Genomic DNA, 21353 nt, shown 5'->3' on the forward strand with positions numbered 1-21353 from the left:
AAAACCACTTATTCCTAAATGGCAAAGCAAGCCAAGGGAAATAGTCTCATCTGTTTTCTGCTAAATTTGTTCAGTCATGTATGTGACACTGACATCTCATTGGGGAAGGACTACACAACCCAGTTCAATCTAATACTACAGTTGGATTTGGCTTTTCCACCCCTGATTCTTAGTGCATAACTGGGATCATTGTTCTCCTGTGAATCTCTGTCTGTGTCCCTGCCTCCGTCTCTCACTCATCTAAATAAATAAAAATAAAACACTTTTTAATGGAAGTCAGTAATCCCAAGCAACTGAACTTGGAGCAGGTTAGATCCGCCATCAGCTGGCATTAAGCTGAGTGACTAGGTATGAAATGTATACAGCACTTCAACACAATCAAAGGCTAAACACCACAAGGCTTCATGTTAAGCCTAGGGCAAGAGCAAGAGGCCAGAAATGCTGATCAGCTTACTGAACCACAAGCTGGCTGTCAGTGCAATCCAGCTCATTGGCACTGTGAAATACAGAGAAGGTTCTTCTTCTTTAAAATCTAACTTTTGAGAGAAAGAAATCTCTCATTTCTTTAGAATCTAACTAATCTCAATGGTCTTCACACAACCTTAGATCACTTGGACAATACACCAATGTAAGGATGCTGTTAAGCTCAGCGTTTAACATCATTCCCACAGTCCTGATTGATCATGTGGGCCTCTGTACCTCTCTGTGCAATTGGATCCTCAACTTCCTAACCGGAAGACTACGATCTGTAAGGTTTGGTGATAATATCTCCTTCTCGCTGACAATCAACACTGGTGCACATCAGGAATGTGTGCTTAGCCCACTGCTCTACTCTCTCTATACTCATGACTGTGTGGCTAAGTATAGCTCAAATGCCATCTTTAAATTTGCTGATGATACAGCTATTGTTGGTAAAATCTCAGCTGAAGGTGAGGGTATACAGAGATGAGATGTACCAAATAGTTGAATGCTGACAATGGAACACAAACCAGTCCTCATAGAGGGATCAGAAGTGGAGAGAGATGAGCAACTTCAAGTTCCTGTGTGTCAAGATCTCCCAAGTATCTAACTTGGTCCCACTACATTGATGCAGCTATAAAGAAGGCAAGACAGCAGCTGTATTTCATTAGGAGTTGAAAGAGATTTGGTTTGTCACCTAAAACACTCAATCTTCTATAGATGTACTGTGGAGAACATTCTGACAGACTGCATCACTGTCTGATATGGGGAGACTACTGCACAGGACTATAAGAAGCTAGAAAATTGTAAAATCAGCTTCATCTTGGATGCTAGCCTCCATAGTAGCCATCCAGATTTTAATCTATTTAAAGTGTGTGTGTGTGTATTTTCACTTTTTTCTTTCTGTAATATCATGTATTGCATTGTACTGCTGCTGCTAAGTTAACATGCCGGTGATTCTGATTCTTTGGTGTGATATTAGCTTAGGGTCTGTATTGCAGTTTATTAACAAATGTTTTCACTTCTTGATAGGTTCCATCAGAGGATACCAACCTTAAACGAAGTTCTTTCTTAGTTCAAGGTTTGAAACCTTTTACACCTTATAGCTTCTCAATTCGCTGCAAGAATATTGGTAATTCTGGCTACTGGAGTGAATGGAGTGCAGAAAAAATTAAGAAAACACCTGAAACCTGTAAGTGAATAGGAAAAAAATATTTAGTTTTGTTGCATTTAGCAATGCTGAAATCAAAATAAATCTTTTCTTTCTCCCAGTGCCTGTACTTTCTTCCCCTCTTGAAATGAATTATGGTAGCATTTGTCACCCAGACCACTAGTGCTCTTTCCAGTTCCTTCTGTACAATTCCACCTTCAAGCCTAAAAGAAATGTGTGTATTTATATTTATACAGTGTTGTCTTTTCCATGTGGGTGAAAATGTGCATAGTGGAGAAAATGTGTTTGTGTATATCAATAAAGTGAATCTAAAGATAGACTTAACTAAATGGAGAAAGATTGCGGATGAACAAAATACGAAAGGGTTTGGATGTTCTTGTGCACAAGTTGTAAAAAGTTGGCAGGTGCAACAAGAAGTTAGAAAGGTAACTATACATTGGTTTAATTGTAAGAGTATTAGTTTAGTTTAGAGGTTGGAAAATATTATAATTTTATGAAGTACCGATGAGAGTACCTACCATACTGTGCTGTAAAGTTTTGCTAATGGGGACTGTCCAGAAGAGATGCACTAGACTAAGTCTTGGAATAAGAGGGTATCTATCACCAGTGGCTAAATAAAATTGTATTTACTTTTGGGGTTGTGGTAAATAATCATTAAATTGGTGTATTATTGGCACATGTACTGAGGTACAATGGAAAGCTTGCCCACAGTTTATACAGATCAACTCGTTACTTCAGTGCATTGAGGTAGTGCAATGTAAAAATGCAGAATAAAGTGTAACAGTTAGAGAAAGTGCAGGTAAACAAGTGCAAGGTCATAACAAAGTAAATTGAGTCCATCTTATCCTACTATATTCAATAGTCTTATAATAGTGGGGTAGGAGCTGTCAGGGTGTCTGCTTTCAGGCTTTTGCCCAACACGAGGGGAGGGGGAAGAAGGGAGAATGTCCAGAATTGTAGGGTCTTTGATTTTGTTGGCTGCTTTACCAAAGCAGCAAGTAGAGTAGACAGAGCCCATGGAGGGGAGACTGGTTTCTTTGGTGGAAGAAGTGGTGAGAGTCCAGTAGTGCAACGAATACAACTGCTACCTCACAGCTTCAATGATCCACATTCATACCAAATCCTTAATGCTCTCTGTATGGAGTTTCTGAGCCTAAGAGATATGATTTCATAGTGTACAATTTTATATTCTTTCAAGTTTAGAAGAATGATGTTGACCATCATTGAAACATGACTTTCTTACATAGCATGACTAGGTAAAGACAACATTACTCAAAGTTCCAGAGAATTACTGGAATTTTCTATCCCAAAGGGTTGTGGAGGCAAGATCTTTAGAGGTATTTAAAGAGGAAGTTATACACTGGCACAAGAGATCAGATAACATGTGGAGCAGATTAGCCATGATCCTGTTAACTGAAGGGGTGTGGCATTCCTTGCATTTATTTTTGGCATGGTTTTACAAACAGAAGGTATAGCTGAAAATGTGGTCTATTATGAGTGATATTGAAGGAGAAATGCCAATTCCCTCTCCTCATCATAACTTTCTGCTCAATAGCCCCGTGCTTTGTTTTTTGTCCTCTCAACTCTTGAAAGTCGGAGTTTTTTCTCCTTAGAAAGGAGTAGTGGTGCTTACAAGATGAGGCATAGTCCTGGATTGTTAAGGAGTTGTTAAAGTGTATGGGTATATTTCAGCAAATGCTGTCTAGCCACCAGATTAATAATTTCTCTGAAACACTGATGCTTTGACTTTCATGTAATAGTAATGAAATTATTGGCTCATGCCACTGCAATTTTTAAATAAATACCTTTTGCCTCTTCTGTTTTTTGCTAGATCCATCACGAGGTCCACCCATTTGGAGAAAAATTAAAAACCTAGCATTTCCAAATCGAGAAATACGTATCATGTGGAAGGTAACATTTTTATACCTGTGCCACCTCACACACCTACATTTAATCGTTGATGCAAATAATAATTATAACTGATTGTCCTATAGTGTTGCAAAATTAGGCTATTTCTTTTTGAAGAGTAGGTAACTGGTACTGCAATTTAGTGATTCAACTAAGTAGTAAGAATGACAAGGGCCATATACTCTTATTTATAATTGTCAAAGTTGGAAATAATCATCTCCAAATTGTTGCCTTTAACAATCTAAAGAAAGGCAAGAATATAATGTAAAATCTGATCCAGAACCTTCACTTTCAATGCTCTAATTTAAAAAAAAAGACGTCTCGGAAACTTGCAAACTCTCATGTAGTTAGAGGGGTGAGTGGAGCCAAGATTGTGATCTGTAAAAGAAGGAAGGGATTAGTCCCACAATGGATGAGCAACATGAATGGATCCCCAAATGTTATTGTCAACCATAATTTGAGAAGGTTACCAAAATGGCGAATCAGAGCGTAAGTTGCACTCCTGGTTGTCTCTTATACTTTCAGTTTAGAATCTCATAAGATTGTTTAAAAATAGTTGTACACTACATATTTATGGTAATAGTTATCACAAAATATATAATGTGTTGCTTACTGTTGTGACTAGCTGGTTTGTTGGTCATTAATTACTCCTTCAAATAAGTAGCTGGTCAAGACATTTCAAAGGGTAGTTAGTCTTTTATTGAAATAAGCCAAACCTGGTAAATAACCCAAATTTCCTACACAGCAAGGTGTCAGTGAACCAGCTGAATATTATAACACTGGTTTCATGGTCACTGATACAATATAATATTTAATCTGGAACGATTTTTACTCTGAACCAAAAATGTAAATTCAGTTACTGGCAGTGCCCAAGTTACAGGACATTTCCATTCCAGAGAACTGTTCATAATCAAAACTTGAGTTAGAATTAAACAACAATGGTATTTGGATCACAGAAATGACTGCATTAGGAACTCTCATGGGCCTCACTAACCGCGTCAGTGAGTTGAGACTGCTCAATTCTCCCAACTCTGCTGGGCTCAACTCAGTGAGGAACCAGTCCCCAATTGCTGTAGCTCAATTGCAGAGGGCAGACCATCATTCCTTTCCCATCCAGCAGCTACCCTGCAACTTGCAGCAAGTCCATTCTGCCAATCTCCCAAGTGCTTGTTTGTATGGGGTGTCCATTAGTGAGATGTTCATAACGTGCGAAAGATCTGCAATAGAATTCAAGCTCAGTAGAGCATGTATTTGGGTGCTAATTACAATATTACTGATTTGATTTAAAAAAGGAACAATTGAATAAATTGCAAAATGGGTCTAAGATTAACAAAACTGAGACTGTTCTGGATGTGTTAGATTCGAAACCACAGTTTTAATGTATCATAGAGTGATACCATTATATTCCTGTTTGAGTTTTGTAAAAACCTATAGTTTAATAAATCTAATTTTCCATGCTGTTGAAGTACATGACGTTAAGCATGTGTATAATCTTTGAGCTGTGAAAGTCACAATTACAAATCCCATTTCCAGAAAAGTTGGGATATTTTCCAAAATGCAATAAAAACAAAACTCTGTGATGTGTTAATTCACGTGAACCTTTATTTAAGTACAAAGAAAAGATTTTCAATAGTTTTACTGACCAACTAGATTGTATTTTATAAATATACACAAATTTAGAATTTGATGGCGGCAACACACTCAACAAAAGTTGGGACAGAGTTAAACTAAGATTGAAAAGTGCACAGAATATTCAAGTAACACCAGTTTGGAAGACTCCACATTAAGCAGGCTATTTGGTAGCAGGTGAGGTATCATGACTAGGTATAAAAGTAGCATCCATCAAAGCCTCAGTCTTTGCAAGCAAGGATGGGTCATGGCTCACCCCTTTGTGCCAAAATGCGTGAGAGAATCGTTAGTCAGTTCAAAAAGAACATTTCCCAATGCAAGATTGTAGAGAATTTAGGTCTTTCAATATCTACAGTACATAATATTGTGAAAAGATTCAGAGAATTCAGAGACACCTCAGTGCGTAAAGAGCAAGGTCGGAAACCACTGTTGAATGCGCGTGATCTTCGAGCCCTCAGGCGGCACTACCTCAGGCGGCTACTGTGACAATTATAGCCACCTGGGATCAGGAGTACCTCGGAAAACCATTGTCACTTAACACAGTCCGTTGCTGCATCCAGAAATGCAACTTGAAACTGTATTACACAAGGAGGAGGCCATACATCAACTCTATGCAGAAACGCCGGTGAGTTCTCTTGGCCCCGAGCTCATCTCAGATGGACCGAAAGACTGTGGAACCATGTGCTGTGGTCACATGAGTCCACATTTCAGCTAGTTTTTGGAAAAAATGGGCATCGAGTTCTCCATGGCAAAGATGAAAATGACCATCCTGAATGTTATCAGTGAAAGGTGCAAAAGGCAGCATCTGTGATGGTATGGGGGTGCATCAGTGCCCACGGCATGGGTGAGTTGTATGTATGTGAAGGTACCATTGACTCTTTTTTTTAAGAGAGACATATGTTACCATCAAGGTGACGTCTCTTCCCGGGACGTCCATGCTTATTTCAGCAGGACAATGCCAGACCACATTCTGCACGGGCTACAACAGCGTGGCTTTGTAGACACAGACTGCGTGTTCTTGATTGGCCTGTTGCCAGTCCAGATCTATCTCCTATTGAAAATGTATGGCACATCATGAAGAGGAGAATCAGACAACGGAGACCACGGACTGTTGAGCAGCTGAAGTCTTATATCAAGCAAGAATGGACAAAATTTCCAGTTGCAAATCTACTACAATTAGTATCCTCGGTTCCAAAATGATTAAAAAGTGTTATTGAAAGGAAAGGTGATGTAACACAATGGTAAACATGCCTCTGTCCCAACTTTTGTTGAGTGTGTTGCAGCCATCAAATTCTAAATTTGTATATATTGACAAAATATAATTGGTCAGTAAAACTATTGAAAATCTTTTCTTTGTACTTTTGTCGGTTAAATAAAGGTTCATGTGAATTAACATATTACAGATTTTTGTTTTTATTGCATTTTGGAAAATATCCTGACTTTTCTGGAAATGGGGTTTGTATTCTGTATTTCAGTTCACTGTCTTGGGGGTGCAGCTTTTTGATGCTAGTGTTCCATAATTTATTCCAAGGTATCAAATAACGTAAACCTCCCCTTCATAATAATACATCATTTTTTGTTTTGAGAAATATTCATACAAATAATAGAAGGAATAGCATAGTCGTGAACATAAGTAACATTGTGCCAAAACCAGTGTCCAGTATTGGGAAGGATTCTTTTCAATTTAAGCGGGTTGGAGGACTGCTTGAAACATATGAATAGATAGCAGTAAATATTTGACCTTCATAATAGAACATCTCTTGATTATGATCTTAAAATATTACGTTGCAGTAATGTTCGGGGTGAGGGAGGGGGATTCAAAGGTATCCTTCCTCATAAGCTAATTTTATAATTAGACTTTTAACATGAGCCCAGTATAGCTGCAATCAACAAAATTTAATCCTATCTTTAAAAAAGATTCCTTTTATCTTCAGAAAAGGCCATGGATTTAAATATTTATGGAAGAAAATGCAAAGAATAACTGCATAATTTGCTGTTGGCTATCACAGCCAAATATTGCTATTTATATTTTCATCTACCCTTTGTGCAAATCTGCTGACACTGTTCCTGCATCATATTTTAATCCTATCTCATTAATTTTTTTTACGTTATAGGAACTTGATAAGTCAGATGCTAATGGAATTATTTTGGGATACCAATTGAAAATTATGCAAAAGGATTCTTCAGAAGTCCATATTGTTAACACTACAGATCTTGAATACAGAACTATCCTTTCACAAAGTGGATATGAAATTTCATTAATTGCAATCAATTCAGCTGGTTCCTCTCCAATGTCAGTTTTAATAGTGCCAGACACACGGGAGTCAGGTAAGATGTTTTGTGACGATGCTGTTATGAGAACAAGGTTCATTTATTAGGTAGGACCTGTTTCTCCTACAGTGATCGACCTTTTTTCCTAAGATATATCATGAAAGAAGGGGGTTCAAATACAATGTGGGCTACTTCCAGGGGGCCTAGGCGTGACTTGAGTAGCAGTAGTCTCAATGGATACGATTAAATATTCCCATCTCAGCCTGTTACAGCTAAAAAGCACAACTGCTTCCAAGGTCAGTACAGTCAACAAAGATGTCTTAATGCATTTAAATGAACTATTGCTTCTTAAGACCAACAGAAACAACACCGATTGTGGTTGGAAGTGCCCGCAGAGGACACCTCAGAGGAAGCGCAGGTGTAGTTTTAAATGCCCAATACCAACTATCTTGCTGGCGAACGTGCAGTCTCTGGTGAATAAAGTCGATGATCTCAGAGCCATGGTGCTGAATCAGGGGGACATTAGGACCTCATGTGTCCTTTGTTTTATAGAGTCCTGGTTAACCCCTTATGTACCAGATGCAGCGATCCAGATCAACGAGTTTACCATCAGAATAGCTCTTTAGAGTCTCTCAAAAGCAGAGGTGGAGGAGTATGCCTCATGATCAACTCTTCTTGGTGCACAAATATATCAGCACTGTCCCAATTCTGCTCACCAGACCTGGAATATCTAGCCGTAAAGTGTTGTCCTTTTTACCTACCACAGGAGTACTCTTTGCTCATTCTGGTAGCAGTTTACGTTCCACCTCAGGCCAATTGTCAGGCAGGCTTTAGATGATCTGTGTAATGGAATCAACATACACGAAACAGCGCACCCTAACACCTTCACTGTGGTTTTGGGAGATTTTAACAAGGCCAGTCTGGAAAAAGAATCACTAAGCAAATACCATCAACAGGTCACTCACAATACCAGAGGAAACAACACACTAGACTATTGCTACACCACCACCGTGCTATTCCACTCTCTCACTCTGGGAAGTCTGATCACCTAGCTGTAGTTTACTCCTGAGTATAGGCAGAGTTTGAAGTCTGCAGCACCAGTAGTGAGGACCAAGAAGGTTTGGACAGGGGTAGCACAGGAGCACCTACAGGACTGCTTTGAATCGGTGGACTGGACTGTATTCAAGGATTCATCTTTGAATCTGGATGAGTATACTGCAGTTGTTACCGACTTCATTAAAACCTGTGTGGATAATTGTGGGTCTGCAAAGACTTGCTGTACATTCTCAAACCAAAAGCTGTGGATGACCCAGGAGGTAAGTCATCTGCTGAAGGCTGGATCTGTGGCATTCACGTCTGGCAACCCAGGCCTATAGCAGAAAACCAGGTATGATTTGCTGAGGGCTATTTCAAGGGCAAAGAGATAACTTTGAACAAGGTTGGAGGCAATATCAGATGCACTGCAACTCTGGCAGGGTCTGCAAGACACTGCTTCCTACAAAGCGAAGCCCAATAGTATGAATGGCTGCGATGCTTCACTACCAGATGAACTCACCGCCTTCTATGTACACTTTGAAAGGGAGAACACAACTACAGCTGTGGAGATCCCTGATGACCCTGTGATCTCCATCTCAGAGGCCGATGTTAGACTGTCTTTAAAGACAGTGAATCCTCACAAGGCAGAAGGTCCCAGTGGAGTACCTGCCTTGGATCTGAAAACCTGTGAAAACCAACTAGCCCGAGTATTCAAGGACATTTTAAACCTCACTACTACTGGCAGAAGCTCCCACTTGCTTCAAAAAGGCAACAATTATACCAGTGCCAAAGAAGAATAATGTGGGCTGCCTTAATGACTATCACCTGGTAGCACTCACATCAACAGTGATGAAATGCTTTGAGAGGTTGGTCGGTTGGTTATGACTAGACTGAACTCCTGCCTCAGCAAGGACCTGGACCCATTGCAATTTTCCTATTACTACAATAGGTCAACGGCAAATTCAATCTCAATGGCTCTCCACATGGCTTTAGACCACCTAGACAACACAAACACCTACATCAGGATGCTGTTTATTGATAAAGCTCAGTATTTAATGGCATCATTCCCACAATCCTGATTAAGAAGTTGCAGAACCTGGGCCTCTGTACCTCCCTCTGCAATTGGATCCTCTGCTTCCAAACTGGAAAACCACAGTCAGTGCGGGTTGATAATAACATATCCTCCTCGCTGACGATCAACTCTAGCGCACCTCGGGTGTGTGCTTAGCCCACTGCTCTACTCTCTGTAGACACAGGACTGTGTGGCTAGGTATAGCTCAAATACCATCTATAAATTTGCTGATGATACAACCATTGTTGGTCGAATCTCAGGTGGTGACGAGAGAGCGTACAGGAGTGAGATATGCCAACTAGTGGAGTGGTGCCGCAGCAACAACCTGGAACTCAATATCAGTAAGACGAAAGAGCTGATTGTGGACTTCAGGAAGGATAAGACAAAGGAACACTTGTCAATCCTCATAGAGGGACCAGAAGTGGAGAGAGTGAGCAGCTTCAAGTTCCTGGGTGTCAAGATCTCTGAGGATCTAACCTGGTCCCAACATATCGATAGAGTCATAAAGAAGGCAAGGCAGCGGCTATACTTTATTAGGAGTTTGAAGAGATTTGCAATGTCAACAAATACACTCAAAAACTTCTATAGTTGTACTGTGGAGAGCATCTTGACAGGCTGCATCACTGTCTGGTAAGTGGGTGGGGGTGGGGGGGTGGTTGTAAATCTAGTCAGCTCCAGTACCAGCCTACAAAGTACCCAGCACATCTTCAGGGAGCGGTGTCTCAAAAAGGCAGCATCCATTATTAAAGACCTCCAGCACCCAGGCCATGCCCTTTTCTCACTGTTACCATCAGGTTGGAGGTACAGAAACCTGAAGGCACACACTCAGCGATTCAGGAACAGCCTATTCCCCATTCAGCTTCTGCCATTCGATGCCTAAATGGACATTGAAGTGTGGACACCTTTTTTTTAAAATAAACAGTATTTCTGTTTTTGCACATTCTTTAAATCTATTCAATATACGTAATTCATTTACTTATTTATTATTATCTTTTTTTGCTGTCTGCTAGATTATGTATTGCATTGAACTGCTGCTAAGTGAACAAATTTCACGTTGATAATAAACCTGATTCTGATTCTGAAAATTGCAGGATATAATTGGGATCTCTCAAGAATTGTGCTGAGCCATTAACTATTCACCATATTTATTAATGGAATAGAAAGTCACATGCCCATATTTGATATTGATGCACAGATGATGGGATTGTAACCATGACAAATTTGAGAACTTTAGAATTGTAAGCCTAACACCTGTGGTAGGTAAAGTACCAGAGGGGATCCTGAGGAATAAGATGTACATGCAATTTGAAAAATGGGTTGATTTAGGGATATTCAGCATGGCTTTGTATGTGAGAGATCATGCCTCATGAATTTGATTGAGCATTTTGAAGAAGTAACCAAGAAAGCTAATGAGGGCAGTGTGGTGGGCATAACTTAAATGGACTTCAATAAGGCCTTTAAGTTTCTGGCATCATAGGCTGCTATGAAAAATTGGATTGTTTGGGATCCAGGGAAAGCTAGCTAATTGGATACACAGTTGGTTTGATGTTAAGAAGCAAAGGGTGATGGTGGAAGGTAATTTTTCAGGCAGGAGTCCCATGACTAGTGGTATTTCCCAGGGTTTGGTGCCAGGCATTGAGTATAAAAATGTTGCAATTGTTCAAGATGATGGGTCGCATTTGGAATATTGTGTTCAGTTTTGGTCATCCTGTTCTAGGAAATATGGCATTAAGCTTAAAATAGTGCAGAGGAGAGTTACAAGAATGATAAACGTGAGAAAAGGTACAGACGCTGGAAATCCGAAGCAACACAAAATGCTGGAGGAATCAACAGGCCAGGAGGTCTCAAGACGGCGCTTATGGAGTGAAGCGGTTTTAGGCTTTGTTCCAAACCTTTTACTTATTTTTAACCTACAAAAACCCCCTAATTGATCTTTTTATACCTATTCTAAAGGGGTTTAAACATATGAAATTTTTTTCAACTGTTTGAATCAGTTTCAACACGCTGAAATGTCTAAAGCAAAGGAATCGAAACAGACGAAAGAACCGGTAACTTTAGAAGCAATTGCAAATCTTATGGACGACAGACTTGGAAAACTGGAGAGTAAATTAACCGCAAAGCTTTCTACGTTCGATGAAATTTTAAAGACATTTGACGCAAAACTTCAAGCACTTACACTGGAGTCACAAAAACAACAAGCAAAAGTATTTTAGTTCTTGAAGAAGCCGCTCGCAAGAGAGATCGTATAATTGAAACTTTTCAACAACAGCAAACTTTGACTTTTCAACAGATGGATCGTTATAAATCTAAAATTACTGATCTTGATCTTTGTTATACCAACCCTTTCTTATAATATGGGTGGTTTGTATCTTTTAGTCAACTTTTTTTTTGTTTGAGTTGCCGTCTTGAGACATGGGAGTAATTTTAGTGTTAGATTGCTTGCTTGCCTCTTTTTGGCTTTTTTCCTGGGGTTTTGAGGGTGGAGGGAGGGGGATTTTTCTTCTTTCTTTTCTTTTTGCTTGCTTTATGCTTAGTTTTACTTCATGGGCTCATATGAAACTACAAAAATGATTGCAGTGCCGTGACTTCCGGTTTGTCCTTGAACTTACTTCCCTCTTCCGGATACATGACTTCATCTTTTTTTTTAACCTTTTTTATTACAATTATTAATTGTAATAAATATTGTCAGTATGGATAGGGTTATTAATTTTGTTTCTTGGAATACTACTGGTTTAAATCATCCGATCAAACGGAAAAAAATATTCAAAGTATTCCATAGAATGAATGCTAATGTTATCTTTGTACAAGAGACTCATGTAAGGAAGGTGGATAGTCAATGCTTTTTTAGGTTTTGGAAAGACCAACAATATCACTCGAATTCTCAAGCCAAAGTAAGAGGCGTTTCCATTTTTATAGATTCTTCAACCTCCTTTATACATCATGAAACAATTTCAGACCCACAAGGTAGATTTTTGCTTATTACTGGTCTACTTTTTAATCAAAAAGTTGTTTTAGTTAATGTTTATGCTCCAAACACTGATTGTCCTGAATTTTTTAAGTGTCTATTTACATCCTTTCCCAATTTGAATCAGTACAGACTGATAATGGGTGGGGATTTTAACTGTTGTTTAAACCTTTTGATGGATAGATCCAAGCCCACGCAAGTTCTTCCAAATAAATCGGCCTCTCTTATCAACTCCTTTATGGCTGATTCAGCAATTTTCAAAATTTGGCGTTTTTTACACCCCAATGACAAAGAGTTTTCATGCTTTTCTCATGTTTATCATAATTACTCAAGAATTTATTACTTTTTCATTGATCACTGTTTACTTACAGATGTTATCAATTGTAAATATGACTCTATTACCATTTCTGATCATGCACCTTTGAAGTTATTAAGATAATGGATTCATCTATTAATGCTAAGTCTTGGAGGTTCAACTCTATTTTATAGCAGGACTTAGACTTTGTTAATTTTATCAAACAACAAATTGATTTGTTTTTCTCAACAAATTCTACAGCAGAGATCTCTAGTGGAATTTTATGGGACACTTTTAAAGCATTTATTCATGGACAGATTATTTCATACTCTGCTGGAGTTAGCAAATGAACTAATTCTAAAATATTAACATTGGTTGATAAAATCAAAGCAATTGATAAGGTTTATTCAGTGACCCCCAGCAAAGAACTTTATAAAGAAAGAGTGGAACTTCAAATGGAGCATAGTTTGTTATTATCCTCCTCGATTGAAAATCAGGTAATTAAATCTAAAACTCAGGTTTATGCATATGGAGATAAGTCTGATAAATTATTGGCTAATCAATTGAAAACTGCTTCGGTTTAACGACAGATTACTAGGATTCGTAAACAAGATGGCACTCTGACGATCAACCATAAAGAGATAAATAAAGCCTTTCAAGATTTTTATAATTCCTTATATCAATCAGAATTTGCTGAGGATTCTTCTATAATAAATGAATTTTTAGGGAAATTGAATATTCCAAAATTAACAGCAGAGGATAGTGTATTCTTAGATACACCTATCACGGAAACTGAAATAAAAAAGGCTATTTTTTCAATGAATTCCGGTAAAGCTTCTGGTCCAGATGGTTATTCTGCAGAGTTTTAAAAATCTTTTTCCTCTATACTTTCTCCTTGGCTTTGTAAAATTTTTAAAGATGCGTTAATTATAGGCAAATTGCCACAGTCTTTTTATGAAGCTTCTATTTCTTTAATTCTTAAAAAAGATAAAGACCCTATTGAATGTGCATCCTATCGGCCTATATCCTTGCTGAATACGGATTTTAAGATTTTTAGTAAAATTTTGGCTACTAGATTAGAAAATATATTACCTCGAATCGTTTCTGAAGATCAGACTGGATTCATTAAAAATCGCTATTCATCTTTTAACATTAAAAAATTAATTAATATTATTTATACTCCACCCAAAATACCAGAATGTGTCATTTCTTTAGATGCTGAAAAAGCATTTGATAGAGTTGAATGGCCATATTTATTTAATACAATGCAGCATTTTAATTTTGGTTCAAAACTTATATCATGGATTAAATTAATATACCATAAACCCTTGGCTTTGGTTTTTGCCAATAATCAAAGATCTTTTTTTCAGTTATTCCATGGTACAAAGCAAGGTTGGCCTTTAAGTCCTTTACTATTTGACATCGCTTTAGAACCTTTGGCTATAGCCATTCATGAATCACCTAATATTTTGGGTATTACTCATGGGGAGAGGACGTATAAGTTATCATTATATGCTGATGATTTGTTACTATACATATCTGACCCTGAAAGATCTATTCCTGCTATTTCGTCCTTGCTTGCTCAGTTTAGTAACTTTTCTGGTTATAAACTGAATTTTAATAAGAGCAAATTATTTCTATTAAATATGCAAGTTCCAATTTATAAACATTTACCATTTAAAGTTGTTACAGATTATTTTACTTATTTAGATATTAAAATTACTAAAAAACATTTAAAGCTAACTTTTTACCCTTAATTGACCAAATTAAGCAACTTGCTATCAGGTGGTCTCCCACTATCTTTGTCATTGGTTGGTAGAATTAATGCTATTAAGATGATGGTATTACCCAAATTCTTATATTTATTTCAAGCATTACCAATTTTTATTCCTAAATCTTTTTTTGATATTATTGACTCCAAAATACCATCTTATCTGTAGCAGAATAAAAATCCTAGACTAGGCAAAAAATATTTACGGAAGCCTAAGAAGGAGGGCGGTTTGGCTTTGCCAAACTTGAGATTTTACTATTGGGCAGTCAATATACGATATTTAATGTTTGGACACAAGAATTGACGACAGCTGCTTGCCCACAGTGGGTAAATTTGGAATGTAAATCGGTACAAGACTTTTCATTGTTTTCAATCTTAGGATTTTCACTTCCTTTTTCTTTATCTAAATTGAATAAACAAATAACTAATCCTATAGTCAAATACACATTGCGAATTTGGTTTCAATTTCGTAAATTTTTTGGTTTGAATAAGTTTATTTTATCATGCCCTAAAATATCTAACTATTTCTTTCGGCCCTCTTTTATGGATCAAGCTTTTCTTTTATGGAAAACAAAAGGTATAACATGTTTTCGTGATTTGTTTTTGGATGATAGTGTTATGTCCTTTGAACAGCTATCTAATAAATGTAATTTACCTAAAACCCTTTTTTTTAAGATAATTACAAGTTAGAAATTTTCTGTATAATGAGTTACAATCTTTTCCGAAACTACGTCCATTGGACATTGCGGAAAGAATTTTAGCTCTGAATCCTTGTCAAAAGGGTTTAGTAGCTGTCATTTATAATATGATCATGAAAATACAGCCAGATGTATCAGGAAAAATTTAAGAAGGAATGGGAAGAAGAACTTCATTGTCTTATATCCACTGAGCAGTGGGAGAAAATTTTACTATTAGTCAATTCATCCTCTATTTGTGCTAAACATGCCCTAATACAATTTAAGGTTGTACATAGAGCTCGTATGTCTAAGGATAAACTTGCTCGATTTTATTCTCATGTTAATCCAACCTGTGACAGATATCATTCTGATGTTGCCTCATTGACCCATATGTTTTGGTCTTGCCCTTGTTTACAAATTTCCTGGAAAGATATTTTCAGTATTATTTCAAGAGTTCTGAATACCAATTTCCAACCGCATCCTTTTACTGCAATTTTTGGTTTACCAATGGTGGATAATAGTTGTTTATCCTCTTCATCTCGACAAATGATTGCATTTGTTACATTAATGGCTAGAAGATCTCTTTATTGAATTGGAAAGAAATTAATCCTCCAACTATTTCAGTGGTTTTCTCAAACTATCTCTTGTTTGAGCTTAAAAAAGAATTAGAAGCATTGTTTTTGATCCTTCAGTTAAATTTGAAGAAATTTGGAGACCATTTATTCAACATTTTCATATGAGTTAAATTGTCTTTTCCTAAACCTTACTTTTATTATCCTTAATTATTTGGATGGAGGTTCAGAGTTATTGGCACTACTGTATGTATTTAACATTATGCAATAGCCCATGTTGGTTAGTGTTTTTTTTCCTTCTCTTTTTTTGGGTTTTTTTTCTCTTTTTGTTTCTTTTGTTCATAAATACTATGAGTTTGGGAGGCTATATATATTGATTATTATATATTTGAATGTCTACTTAAACTATCAATTGTGTACTCTCAAACACTTTGTATTCATGTTTCATTTATGTTTGTTTAAAAATTAATAAAAAGATTTAAAAAAAATAGAATCAACAGGCCAGGCAGCATCAATAGAAAAGAGTAAACAGTCAATGTTTCGGGCTAAAACCCTTCTTCGGGACTCATACAAGAATAATAGTCGGATTCTAGGGACTGCGTTATGAAGAGTGGTTGTGCAGGTTTAGACTCTATTCATGGTGTGTATTTAAATAAGGGGTGTTACGAACCCTGTAACTGGGTCACTTACCAACAAAGATAGAGAGGTCCGTTGAAGTCTGATGATACTATTTTTAACAGTATTTATTAGTAAAAATACACAAATAATATCAATGCAAATATACAGATAATATACGACGTCAATTCTAAATCTAAATGTGCGGGTATAATAATAATCAATAAGAAATAAGCTCTATCATTGTCTAGGGGATAATGAGTTGTCCGATGGAACTATACAGTTCACTGCAGTTCCACAAGCTGCCATCTTTTGGTTGTCGCTGTGTTGCACTTTGTTGGAGAGAGAAAGGAATAGGAATAGAATGGGAACAGTTACCGCTACGGGTTTTTCCAACCTTTATGATTTCGATCCGTCAGGAGTCTCTTTGTCATGGCCGTTCAATTGCGGCCTCTCCTTTAGCTAAACTGTTCTTCCGTGATGAGCCCGCCACCCTGGCAAGGGAGGACGCACACGAGCCCCCACCGGCTGTCGCTATTAAACGCTGTCACGAGATCTCTAGCGTTTCTCCTGGTGCGTCTAAAGGGGTTGTTCCCCAGACCCTCTTTTATCCTTACTCACAGGGTCTCAGATGTCAATCAGGTTGGGATGATGCAATCCCTCAACCAGCCCACTCTGGTTGTCCCCTGAGGGGTTTCAATGAATATTTCAGTACTCAATACACAATTCCGTCTCCAAGAGACAATAGCCATTATCAGTGGTTCTGTTTCGCTGAGGTCAGGACACATTCCAAACCTTGTGTATTCTGGACATCTCTCTCTCATTTTCTGGGTCCCAGACCCGAATTAATAGCGATCTTGCGATTCTCAAAAAGGAGGGGGTGACTTTGTACCCTTCGGCCCCTCAGAGTTGCTTTACATTCATAACACCCCCTTCCTTCTAAGGTTTTTGCCACAGGTAAAAGTTAATTAATATAGTCTTACAGGATTTCAGAATCTAACACAATACAAAAGAGGGTTTTTTTCGCTACAGAGTAATACAGTTATACATTCAATTCAGCATCTAAACAATTAGCGATTGCATTGTCATTTCCTTTAATATCTTAACATCTTGTACCCTAATAAATTCTTGTAGCATCAGACTCCAATTTAATAACCACCTATTTTTATTCCTTTTCTTCAGCAAACAAAAACTAAAGAGTTGTGATCTTAGCTTACGTGTATATTACAAAAGTTCATGCAAATACTAATCTTTATTTTACTTTCAAACTTAACAGTCAATCTTCCATGGGGGTTGTCTTTATTAGTTGCATGCTTTGTCAAAATCCCTTAAAAAAACAGATCCTGTTATTTAAAGTGACATCCCATCAACCCTCGCCCCTTTTCCAGTTAACTCCCACGGGGTTGGCTTGTATACTAGTGTGGAATAGGCTTTTGCATGCTCCCTTCGTAGGAGTTATTTTATCAACAATGTTTTCCAAACGTAGCCCATTGGCTGAATCTCTACACAATTCTTTATTTTTAAGCAAGTCGTTAGTTTTAGCTTCAGGACCCTTCATTCTATTAGTTTTCAATTTAAGATCTGCAAGCGATCCCTCTTTGTCCAAACAGCATTTCAAATTCTGCCTCTTCACAGCACACTCTTGAATAACAATAGCGTGTGGGACGCCTTTACATTCCAAATCAACCTGTAATTGATTCGCAGGCACCTTGGTAACAAGCCATTGTCCCTTCAGCCAGGTTACTCCTTCTGACACCAATCCAGACTTTAAATTTTCTTCATTCAATTTAGGAACTACACTTTTCCCTTTCCCTTCAATAATAATATTCACCTCGCCACCTTTTATCTCCTCACTAACTTTTAACACACCTTCGAACGCAAGCAACTGGGAATTCTCACTTCCCACCAGTACCAAGGTTAACCCTTTCTTCACTGAACCAAGTCCATCTGACCCACAAGGACTGCATTCCTTTTCAACTGAATAAAATACCTCAGACTTTTTCTGAGCTCCGTTGCTAGGTTCAGTACCACGTGCATCCACATCTTGAACACACTCTTGAACGGGACATCTGCCTCTTCCAGGCTTTCAATACCCATCCCCTTTTCAAATTCTAAGTTCCCCTGATCCTCCCAGTTACTCTCTGGGCAACTCCCTTCTGGAGTAAACTCAACCCCACGGGCTGAAACAACCTCATCTGCCAACCCAGCAGACTTCTTCAAGGTAATGGCATCCTTTTCATCTAGGACTGCCCCCATTTCATTATCGGGAACACCTTTAGAATTTTCAATTTCTTCAAACCAGACAGATCATCCATGTCCAGTCCTGGACATTCTAACAGCCTTATCTGTTTCTCATTTTTACTCTGTGCCTCTATTAATTTCCTCCTGGCTAAGGGCAAGTCTACCTCCTTTCCCTTACTCTCTTTCACCTCCCTATTCTCCGTTTTACCACCCTCTAACCTCTCTTGGTACAGGGTCGGTAAAAACGTCTCAGCCAAATCGATACTGGCCTCTTTCTCAGCTGCCTTTCTCGACATGCTGCGAGTGGTCGCGCATGCAGGATAGATCTTAGAATCTAGGGGCGGGTCCTCAACACTTACAGGCTGGCTCGTCAGCTCCACGGCCGACCAAACGTCACCACCAGCTAAATCATTACCCAAAAGGAGGTCAACATCAGTTCTGAGAAATTCTGATCACACCCCTATTTCAACTGGTCCAGATACCAGCTCACAATTTATAATGATCCTATGCAAAGGCATAGCTTCTGTCCCTTTTCCTATGCCTCTCAAAGCTACCTCTCCAGTCTCGGGACCAAAATCTAGTACCATACTGCGAATCAATGACTGCTCAGCTCCAGTATCTCTCCAGATCCGCACTGGAACTGGTGTGTCTCCCTCTTTCACAGACATGGTTCCTTCTGAAATAAATTTCTCAGGCCACTCTCGTATACTGTCTACCTGTGGCTTTCTCGTCGATTTACTGATCACCACGATACATCCTGTAGGGACTGCTGCTTTCCCTTTTCCTACCTCCTTCCTTGGAGCAAGGCACTTAGATGCAATATGACCCACCTTTCCACAATTAAAACAGGTCAAGCCAGGACCCCTCCTGCCGTCTTGCCTTTCCTCCTCCTTAGTTTTACCACTAGCTCCCGGCTGGATCTCTGCCTCAGCCGGCGGGCTTTCTCTACCGTTCCCACGGTCTTTCTGGTAACTTTTATTTGAGGAAAACTTTGTCTTGTGGGTTAGGGCATATTCATTTGCGAACCTAGCAAATTCGGATATGGACTTATTCGGCTTCTCGTTCAAATACATCCGGATATCATCCGAAACACAACCTTTAAATTCCTCAATCAGAATTAACTCCCTGAGATGCCAAAAATACTCTCCCACCATTTCTGCTGCACACCAACGATCCAAGAGCACACCCTTCTCACCGGCAAACTCTGCATACGTCTGATTCCACCCTTTCTTTCAATTTCTGAACTTTTGTCTATATGCTTCAGGTACCAATTCATAGGTCTGAAGAATGGCCTCCTTTACTTTCTCATAATTCTCAGACTCCTCCTCCTCCATGGACAATGCCGCATATGCCCGCTGGGCCTTCCCTTTTAACACACTTTGTAACAACGCCACCCACTGATCTCTGGGCCACTTCTGACTCACTACCACCTTTTCAAAATGCAAGAAATAACTATCAACATCTGTCTCCTCAAACGGAGGTACTAACCTAAACTCCCTACTAACATTAAATCTCTCCTCTCGGTCTGACCCTTGAGCTCTTGGCTCTTGCCTTAACTACTCCAGGTCCATCTCATGTTGCCTCTGTTTCTCCTTCTCCCTATGGTTCTCAGCTCTTTCCCTCTCCTTTTCAGCTGCTTCCAGCTGTTTTAACTTAATTTCATGCTCCCTCTCCTTCTCAGCTCTTTCCTGCTCCTTTTTCACCTCTAACTCCTTTAGCTGGAGCTCATGCTCCCTTTGCTTTTCGGCTCTTTCCTTCTCCTTTTCAGCTGCTTCCAGCTGTTTTAACTTAATTTCATGTTCCAACCTTAATTTCTCCAACTCTAACTGAGCCGTCCCGCGAGCTGGTACCTTTTCAGGGATATTTTCCAATACCTCAGCCGAAAATACATTCTTCACAATATAATATTGAGTTATGGCCCTCCGCACCTCCCGCTTTTTCATCGACAACCTCACCTCTGCGAGATTTAGTCCTTTCGCAATATTTATCAAGTCCGAATTTGTGGCAGCCTCTAGCGCCTCCAGAGTCGGGTTTTCTATGAATTCATCTACGTCCATCTTTGCTGGTTTCCCGTCTGGTTACCCGCGCAACCAGATCCAAGTTTGGACTTAAAAGCCCGATTCACTGGCCCTCCAATTTGGTATCAAATCTCGAGACGAGGCCCCACGTTGTTACGAACCCCGTAACTGGGTCACTTACCAACAAAGATAGAGAGGTCCGTTGAAGTCTGATGATACTACTTTTAACAGTATTTATTAGTAAAAATACACAAAAATAATATCAATGCAAATATACATATAATATACGTCGTCAATACTAAATCTAAAAGTGCAGGTATCATAATAATCAATAAGAAATAAGCTCTATCATTGTCTAGGGGATAATGAATTGTCCAATGGAAATATACAGTTCACTGCAGTTCCACAAGCTGCTGTCTTTTGGTTGTCACTGTGTTGCACTTTGTTGGAGAGAGAGAGGAATAGAAATAGAATGGGAACAGTTACCGCTACGGGTTTTTCCAACCCTTATGATTTCGATCCGTCAGGAGTCTCTTTGTCGTGGCCGTTCAATTGCGGCCTCTCCTTTAGCTAAACTGTTCTTCCATGATGAGCCCGCCACCCTGGCAAGGGAGGACGCACACGAGCCCCCACCGGCTGTCGCTATTAAACGCT

General features: G+C 38.8%; 1 protein-coding gene across 1 annotated transcript in view; it reads left to right on the top strand.

The window, feature by feature from the left end:
- The window catches only part of LOC132404844 (interleukin-6 receptor subunit beta-like), a 150469-nt gene that overhangs the window by 43632 nt on the left and 85484 nt on the right, over nt 1-21353 (top strand). Inside the window, exons 7-9 of the mRNA XM_059989395.1 lie at nt 1492-1651; nt 3462-3541; nt 7282-7495. Coding sequence (XP_059845378.1) covers nt 1492-1651; nt 3462-3541; nt 7282-7495 — 454 coding nt within the window. The remainder of the gene's footprint in view (nt 1-1491; nt 1652-3461; nt 3542-7281; nt 7496-21353) is intronic.

Source organism: Hypanus sabinus, chromosome 14 (assembly GCF_030144855.1).
Source record: "Hypanus sabinus isolate sHypSab1 chromosome 14, sHypSab1.hap1, whole genome shotgun sequence".
Taxonomy (NCBI): domain Eukaryota; kingdom Metazoa; phylum Chordata; class Chondrichthyes; order Myliobatiformes; family Dasyatidae; genus Hypanus; species Hypanus sabinus.